This window comes from Mus pahari, chromosome 22 (genome assembly GCF_900095145.1).
Source record: "Mus pahari chromosome 22, PAHARI_EIJ_v1.1, whole genome shotgun sequence".
Taxonomy (NCBI): domain Eukaryota; kingdom Metazoa; phylum Chordata; class Mammalia; order Rodentia; family Muridae; genus Mus; species Mus pahari.
In genome coordinates, this window is record NC_034611.1 from 1,226,434 (window position 1) to 1,235,521 (window position 9,088).

The 9,088-nt window shown below is 45.3% G+C and overlaps 1 protein-coding gene across 2 annotated transcripts in view; it reads left to right on the forward strand.

The window, feature by feature from the left end:
* Positions 1-5,500: 5,500 nt before the first annotated feature.
* The window catches only part of Ube2w (ubiquitin conjugating enzyme E2 W), a 57,807-nt gene continuing 54,219 nt past the window's right edge, over positions 5,501-9,088 (forward strand). The window contains exon 1 of one of the 2 annotated variants that reach the window (XM_021222203.2): positions 5,501-5,596. In XM_021222203.2, coding sequence (XP_021077862.2) covers positions 5,582-5,596 — 15 coding nt within the window. In that variant the 5' untranslated portion in view covers positions 5,501-5,581. The remainder of the gene's footprint in view (positions 5,597-9,088) is intronic. The other variant, XM_029533337.1, reaches the window with a different exon arrangement.

The window sequence follows — 9,088 nt, forward strand, 5'->3', positions numbered from 1 at the left end:
AGAGAGAGAGAGAGAGAGAGAGAGAGAGAGAGAGAGGAGAGAGAGAGAGAGATTCTTTTTGTAAACCTGGCTATCCTGAAACTTGCTCCTTAGATCAGGCTGGCCTTGAACTCAGAGAATCACCTGCCTGAGTCTTCTGAGTGCTGGAATTAAACGCATGTGCCACCAGTGCCTGGCTATTTTTTTAAAATGTCAAATATTTGGTGCATGATGATGTGTGTGTATGTGTATGGTATCTGCATATATCTAATGTGTGTGGGTGCCAGAGTAGGGGTCGGAGGGTAATGTACAGGAGTGAGTTTTTGCTTTTCACCATATAGGTCCTGAGAATCTAACACAGGTCATCAGGCTTGCTAGCAGCGCTTTTACCCCCTGAGCCATTTCACTGGCCCTCAATAGATCTTTTAAAAAAATTTCCCTAGTGCTTAACACTATTTAGATTATATAATTTCCTCTCTTCTCTTTCCTCTCTCCAACCCCTATGTACTCTTTTGCAATCATTCAGATTCATGTCTTGTTTTTGTTGTGTCTGTGTGTATTCCTAAATATATAAATACAACCTGCTGAGTCCGTATAATGTTACCTGTGTGCATGCTTTCAGGGCTGCCCACTTGGTATGGGGTGCCAACCGGTCTACTCTTCCCTGAGAAAGACTGTCTCCCCTCTCTCAGCACTCCTTAGCTGCCTGTAGTTCTCTGTCTAGGGTTTAGGCCTTTCTTTCCCCTTCCCCACTCTGCCTTTTGGTATCACTGCTGTCAAGGTCCATGTTTATGAAGCCGTATTGATGAAACTTCAAGGTCACAGCTTCTCTGATATTGCTAGGAGACACCACTTCATAGCAAATTTCCCGATTGTCTGCTCATACACCCTCTCTTGCGCAATGATCGCTGGATCTTAGGTGAGGGTGTAGTTCTGTGGTAGATGTATCAGTTGGGCTAGGCTGTAAACGTTGCACTCTGATTGTTGTTTTCTGCAACCATCTTGTCTGTTGCAAAGCTTAGTTTCCTTGATGATGATGATGATGATGAGTACACTTATTTGTGGGTACGAGGATATTCACCTCATTTTTACACACAATTCAGATGCTTTATTTAAGAGCATGATGGACTGCATGAAACTCATGTCCATAAGGGCAGTGATCTAATGGAAAGCCCCTTATTTGGTTTTTATAGAGGTTGATAGACAAAAAGGAACCACATCCTTTTCAAACAATTATTTAAAGCAGAGCTGAAAAAAATCTAGGAGAGGAATAAGCAAGGATTATGCACAAGGGCTGTAGACCTGAAGGGCTGTGGGCCTGAAGGGCTGTGGGCCTGGTTTGTTTCAACGACTACTTCCGTATTCTGTGACACTCTGAAAGCAATGCATGAGCACTAGAGATTGAACTTGGAACCCTGACCATTTCCTTGAGTGACTGCTGCCCGCTACTCTTACGGTACTTACCAAGGGTGCTGGGCAGTTGCAGTGAGCCACTAAAACTTCAACTATTTCTCCATAAACTACAAGGAAGCCAAGTTAATTCCTTAATATTCTTTTTTTTTACTGTAAATAAAAATGTTTCTTTTTCCTTTTTAACATTTTTTATTATTATTTTCTTTATTTACATTTCAAATGCTATCCCGAAAGTTCCCTATNCCCCACCCCCGCCCCTGCTCCCCTACCCACCCACTCCCACTACTTGGCCCTGGCCTTCCCCCCGTGCTGGGTCATATAAAGTTTGCAAGACCAAGGGGCCTCTCTTCCCAACGATGGCCCATCAGGCCATCTTCTGCTACATATGCAGCTAGAGACACAAGCTCAGGGGGTACTGGTTAGTACATATTGTTGTTGCACCCACAGGGTTGCAGCCCCCTTCAGGTCCTTGGGTACTTTCTCTAGCTCCTCCATTGGGGGCCCTGTGTTCCATCCCATAGCTGACTGTGAGCATCCACTTCTGTGTTTGCCAGGCACTGGCATAGCCTCACAAGTGGCCGCTATATCAGGGTCTCTTCAGCCGAATCTTGCTGACATTTGCATTAGTATCTGGGTGTGGTGGCTGATGATAGGATAATTCCTTAATATTCTTACTGTGATTTAAAGCTCAAAATGACACTCTAATAGTATTTTAGAGTTTTTGATTTCTTGTGGTGCTGAAGATGGAACCCCAGGTTTTGAGCATGCCAGGCAAAAACACCTCATCTCTGAACTATTGTCGCTTAGAATGATATTTTAAGCAAAGTATTTAAAATTTAAATATTCAAAATCTGGGCGCTATGGGGCCCCCCTTTGATCCCAGCAGTCAGAGACGGGTGGGTCTCAGGGTTTGAGGTCAGTCTGGTCCACAGAGCTGGGGTTGCAAGAGAGAAACACCCATCTCAAAACAAACAAACAAACAAACAAAAAATCCAAAAAAATAAAAACAAAAAAATAAATATTTTTTTAACTAGCTGTACAAAATTTGAAATTCAGACAAAAGCATGAAGGGTATGTAATTTGGCATATTAATAAGGCAATAGACTGTGGTGATGGCAGGCCCTCTCTATGCTTGCTAATGACAGGGCTAGGATGAGAATGCAAACCTCAAATTCTCATCTCATGCCCTTTCTAACCTCCAGTAAGTAAGCTGTTTGTGTGGAATGCCTTCATCTCTCTGGTGAGCTCAGCCATGAACAGCCCCTTGGAGACAGACTCAGGCAAGAACACCCTTCCTCTACCCTGCCTCCTCCAACTTCAGTAAGCAAAGCCTCAGCAGACTGCTTTGGAAATTCTGGTCTAGTGAATCACTAGGCCAAAGACAGCTCTGACTCCCATTGCACTACAAACACTACAGCAGTGCCCTGCAGTCATTTTGTGGGTCCTCCAATATCACTAGAGGGTCTCATATTTCCTCCATCCCGTCAGAATGTGCAGGGGCTCTCCTAATCCGCACCATCTTGCCGATTCCCGGCTTTCCCTTGCCCTGAACGGGAGACTTCAGACACCTGCCCACATATTTTACTCCCCTGTTTCTTCTTACAAGAGATAGAAGTGAGGATGGCTCAGGAGAAGAGGAAGAACTGCCTCTCCTTGACAGCTGATAGTCATTCTACTTGCCGTGGAAATTAAAAACTAAATACCATTATTAAATTTTATATAAGCAATGATTCTGCTTCTTTCACTTGTTTGTTTGTTTGTTTGTTTTAGACAGGGTTTCTCTGTGTAGCCCTGGCTGTCCTGGAACTCTATAGAACAGGCTGGCCTCGATCTCACAGAGATCCACCTGCCTCTGTTACCACCACCCACTTAAAGAATAATTCCGGTTAAATAACAATTCCGTCATATTCATTCTATTTTTACTTGGCTCTAGTTGTCCCAAAGATGTATTTTACAATTTGTTTGAATCAATAAGTGAAATTAACATTACATTTTGTGCTACTTATGTTTTATTGAAAATACTGCTTTTTAAAAGATTTTCTAACTTTTACTTCATCATGGCTGAGTCTTTTTCTAACATGGTTGTGTCAATTCCTACCCTATTGCTGGGGATTCACTTCCTCTTCCCACTTTAAGTTGCCATACCCACTAATAAGCCATGCTCTGGGAAAAAAATGTGAGCATCTTCATCAAATAACAGGCAGTCAAGAGTTTTAGGGACACATTATACTCAATGAATAGCCGCTACAAAACTCTTTGCCCCTGAGTATGTCAGCGAACAGTCTGTTGTATATTTTTGCCTTTTGTTTTGCTTTCCATGCTCAGAGATCAAATCCAGGGTCTCCTACACATTAACCACAGGCTTTCCCAGTAAACTACACACCCCAGACCTCTATTATGTATTAATTAAAGAATAAAGACGGCAGGTAGTTATGAGCTGCTTAGAATTTCCTAGGATGTGGTCAATATGGACTTTGCCTCCTGGGAAGATCCTTTGAATACCGGTGAGGTGGAGTCCTGACATTAGTTCTACTGTAAGCAACACCAAAACTGTAACTGCTTTTCTCCCTTCTGAGTACCTTGCCTAGTAGGCCATTTACTTTGATGAGGTCATAATGCCATGTTTGTGGAGTCTCCTTTGTCATTTACACCTTTGAGGAGAATCAACTTTTAAGCAACATGTTAGCTGGTACATTACAACCTGAGATCACAGGGACAAAGACCTCTGGAAGGACTGGTTGAGAATCTTTCCTGTAAGCTTACCTTGTCACTGGGCTACGTGGGTGCTTTCTTCCATGTTGTAATGGTAACAACACACCTGAACTGATACCAGATATGCTTCCGATTGAGTCCTGTATTCCAAGTCATGCAAACCCCATGAAAAAGTTCCTCCATAGTGAAGAGAAACCATCTTGAGTATTACACCACAGAATAACTGGCAGATTTAGACATCTTTTCCTCTCTTGAACACATATCCTTATGGATGTTCTCAGAGAACATCGTGATCTATCTTAAGTGTGAGAGTGATAACCTACATCACCATTATATTTATATCTTAGAGAAATGTCTAAAAATGAAGCCAAGTCAATAAAAATAAAGATTTAAACTTTCATTCGGGTAAAGTAAAAGCCTTGTACTCAACACGCCATCCTCTTTGATTCTTTTAGAGACAGGACATGAGGTGCAAGTTTTTGGCTTCCATTTTCCGTTTGGTATTTAAGCAAACGACATCTTTGGTTCCGGAAGAGCTTTAAAAATGTGACTTCTGATAAAAGCTGGCAGAACTGGTGCATTCCTAGAATAAATTCTGTATGCTCAGCGTTTCCTACTCAGGCTCACTCATAGGTCGTCTGATCATGCAACTGTCCACCACAGAATAGGCTGAAGAGAAATCTAGGCATGGCAGAAGGTTTTTTAAATGTTAATACATGAACTATATTCATTATATTGAGATTTCACGGCTAGAGTCAAATTGCTAATCAAAGTTAGACTGATGTAAGGACGACTCTTACGGTATACCTCGACTTACAATTTAGAGGGTTAGGGAACTAGAAAATTGCACACAAAAGGGAACTCCATTATTCACCCTCCTTCCCTTTCCAGCACGTTTCAAATCCAATTGTTCTTGCTTTTAAGATCACAGCGTTGCCCTGCTCTCAGTTTTCATTCTGTCCTATAGGGAAACCTGTGACTCTCTGCCCCTCAAAGTAGAAGCTTCCTAGGTCTGCAAATACCAGAAAGCATCTCCAGGCGAAGTTGTATCTGGCTCAGGAGCGAAAACGCCGTAGGTGTAAAAAAACACATACGAAGGGGAAGGGGCGGGGGCTGTAGATCTTACACTTGTAGCTGGAAAAACAAAATGAGATCCCCTCCCTGCCAAATGCCCGGACAGCATCGTGACCTCGGCGTACTGCTGCGGTCCAACCCGAAGCCGCGCCTCCGCCAGCACTGAGGGTGGGCCCGCGTGTAAATTGGCTGGGGTGCAAGGTACCTAGGGCGTCCGACCGGGTCCCGCCCCTCCCCGCCCCGCCCCGGGCACCCGCGCGTTAGCCAATCAGACACGCCGGCCCCTTCCCATCGGCGACTCCACCCCCGTGCCCGGGATGTTGGGCCCCCGCGGCGTGACGCGAGCACGCGGCTCCGCCCCCTGCGTCTCGGGCCTCGCTGGCCTTGGGGGGATGGTTTCATCATGGCGTCAATGCAGGTGAGCGGAGCTGCTGCAGCGGGGAGGGCGAGGGGGCCGTCGAGACGGGGTGAGCGTCGGCGCGGGGTCGGCGTCCGGGACCTCTGGGCCTGGCTCCGGGCGACCTTCCCTGACCTCGGGGCGTCGGGGGATCGCCGGGCGGCGAGCCGAGCGGGGGTGTCGGCCGGTGGCCGCGGGCAGTCGCGGCCGCGAAGTTGTGGCATAAAGGCGGCCGAGGGGGAAGAAAGGGCGAAGTTCGTCGTGCGCTTCGCGGTGGGGGCTCCGCTCCGCGCCCCTACGCGAGGACGCCTGCCGCTCGGCTCCCCGGCCACCGCGGGGATGCTTTTCCCCTCGCGCTCCCCAGCGGGGTGGAAACAGCTGTGCCCGCCGCCGTCACCCGCGGTCCGGGCGGCGGGAGACCGGCAGAGCGTGGGGCAGCCGGAGAGCGCCTCGCCGAGGACGGCCGCCTGCCCACGGCGCTCCGCGGCCTCTGCCCGGCCTCCCACGCGCAGCCTCGGATCGCCGGACTCCTGCTCGTTCTTCTCTGATCTTCATCCGGTGCCCCGTGGGTGCCTCCTCCTATCAGCCCGCACTCTGGGCATCCCTGGCAGCCCACGTCTCTTCTCGGAAGCCGCCCTTCGTCCCTGTCCCCAGCGTCCTGTGCTACCACAGCGTGCCAGCTCGTGGGCCTGCTCCTCGGCCTCGATAGAAACTCGCCCTCTTAAATTTTTTTTTTTTTCTTGCGATGCCCCACCCTTGCGGGATCGGTAAGGCCGTGGCTCCTTTGCCTTTCTTTCCCAGACCTTTAAAACCTTAGTTTGGTAGGAGACGTCTGTTAACCCGTGCCCTGTCATACTTGAAGGTGGTTTTCGTATCTTCCAACTTAATGTATTCCTTTTCCCCCCTTGCAAATCCAATAAAAAAGAATTTTTTTTTTCAGGCAAAGATGGCAACCACAATTGTAGTTTCTAGAGATTGCATTATCTATAGCCGGCATTTAATTTGCAGATAGGGCCAGCGTTGTTAAAGCACATAGGAAGAGAGAGTAGAACTCTTGTAGCATGTCAGCGGAACGCTTTTTGGAGTTTTAACATCATCGTCGAGTAAAGAGAGAAGCTGCATTTTTCCTTAGAAGAATTTTTGGGTTTTGTTTCTAGAAGAATAAGCAAGATCTCGTTGTTGGCGCTTCTCTGCTAGGAATGGTTTTCATTCTTACGCATTCCCACCCGCTTCTCCTGTATCTTCCTTCAGTCTGCTTTCCTTATGGTATTCTTTTTGCATTGGCTTGTACTTTTGGCCTTTCCTGCAGAACAATAGAACTGCTAGTAGCATTCTTAGGTGAAGAGGTGTCACGAAATGGTGCAGTGAAACAAGAACAATTTCAGGAAATGTTATACTTTGCTCGTCTCTGGAGACGTTAGAGAAGTTTCATCATTTGAGGCCAAAAAAGGAACTGTGGGACATCAGTTGGACAGCAGATGGGCTATATGATTGCTTTAAGATTTTTATCTGTATTAAGACATTATTCGTTATGAACACTTGACGATGATCTGTCTTAAGATACAGGCATTATTTAAGACTAAAAATGAAGATTAAAATCCACACTGTGATTGTAGCTGGCATGAGAGCTCGTTAGCTTTTATACTTCAAGTTTTTGGAAAAGGCAGATCTGTTTGTAAGAGAGATTGCTATTTTTGGAATTTACTTTGTCTTCAGCAGTGGGGAAAATGCGTTTTATGCCTGTTTCTATGCCTCAACCACTGCTGTAGAAGAGGAGCGGGGTCTTTTGTCTGATTAGAGTGGGAACCGATCTGACCCTTTCTGTTCTAAAGTTAAATCTTGACCTTTTAGATGTATGCCAAAGTATCTGATAATTTTTCCTGGAAATAGTAGCATTTTGGCACAGATTTATTTTTTATTTCTTAATTGTGTGTGTTTCTCTGGGTGGGTATGTGCGTATGAAAGTGCCGCACCTGCTCTGGATCTGAGTCTCAGGTGCTTGCCAGCTACTGGGTGTGGTGCTGGGGACCAAACCAGGTCTTCTGCAAGAGTAGTTCTTTCTCTTAACCACTGAACTGTCTCTCAGTTCTGTAGCAGACTCACTCTTTGGTGTGGTTTTCATTTTGGTATCTTTGCTCAAAGTTTATTTCCTGACCATCTTTACAGCAGAAGTTAACTCTTTTCAAAATAACTTAACATAGCACTATAAGTGATCAAATGTGTTCATTAACTCAGCAAGTATTTTTAGGTAAGATTAGATTTCCATATCTTACCAAGGGGGATATTGTTTTTGCTAAAGAAGAGATTACTTAAGCTTCTCTATTTTAAAAACATGCGTACTGTACATATGTAATGTGGGATTTGATTACTTGGTAACAATGAACTAATTTTTATATGTAGTAAAACCAAGTAAGGAGAGTCTTCACTTCTAACTAGAGAATATGGACCTTAACTTTGAGATTATAATTACTTTTATGTTTTTGTTTTGGCTTTCCTGGAACTCTATAGACCAGGCTGACCCTAAACTCAGATCCACCTGCCTCTGCCTCCCGAGTGCTGAGTGAGACTAAAGGTGTGTGCCACCACCGCCTAGCAGGCTTTTATATGCTTTATCGTCATTCATTGAAATAGTTTCTGCTGGGTAGCCTATGCTTCCCTCACATTTGCGCTCTTCCTGCCAGGTTGTTCCACTGTGCCTGACTTTGATGTCATGCACCCTGCCTGCCAGTGCTTCTCAACTTTCTTACGTTCACACTAAGTACACTAAGATAGATGGTGGTGTTGGTGGCTGGAAGAACCTAGCCAGGGAGCTGGCTAGGAAGGTGAGGGATGCGGGATTTTACTCTCGTGCTCATGTGCTGTGGGGAAGCTGCCATTGCTAGCATCCATCAGTGGACAGTTCAGTGTGATGCACTTCACACTCGGTTGCATTCTTCTCCGTTCGCTTCACCTCTGCTTCCTAGTGGTTCTTTTTAAAGCAAAGTCAGAAATCACCAAGCGAGATAATATTTTAAGAATTCTTCCTTTAGAAAAAGCTTTTTTGGATATATTTTAGTTTTATGTGCATGAGCGTTTTGCCTGGCATGTATGTCTGTGTATGCCTGAAGAGGCCAGAAGATGGCTTTAGACCCACTGAAACTGGAGTCACCTTGTTGGTGCTGGGGCCTCTGAAAGAGCAACAAGCACTCTTAACTGCTGATCCATCTCTCCAGCCCTAAGAATTCATTCTTTTTTTAAAAAATTTTTTTATGATTATTTTCTTTATTTACATTTCAAATGCTATCCCGAAAGTTCCCTATACCCCCCCCGCCCCTGCTCCCCCCTAAGAATTCATTCTTAAAAGAATGATTTGTTAACCAGTAATACTTAAAATGGTAGACGATAAAGGAATAGACATAAACTTAATTTTGTTAATTCAAAAAATATTTTTAAAAATTAACTGAAGCCGGGCGTGGTGGCGCACGCCTTTAATCCCAGCACTCAGGAGGCAGAGGCAGGCGGATTTCTGAGTTC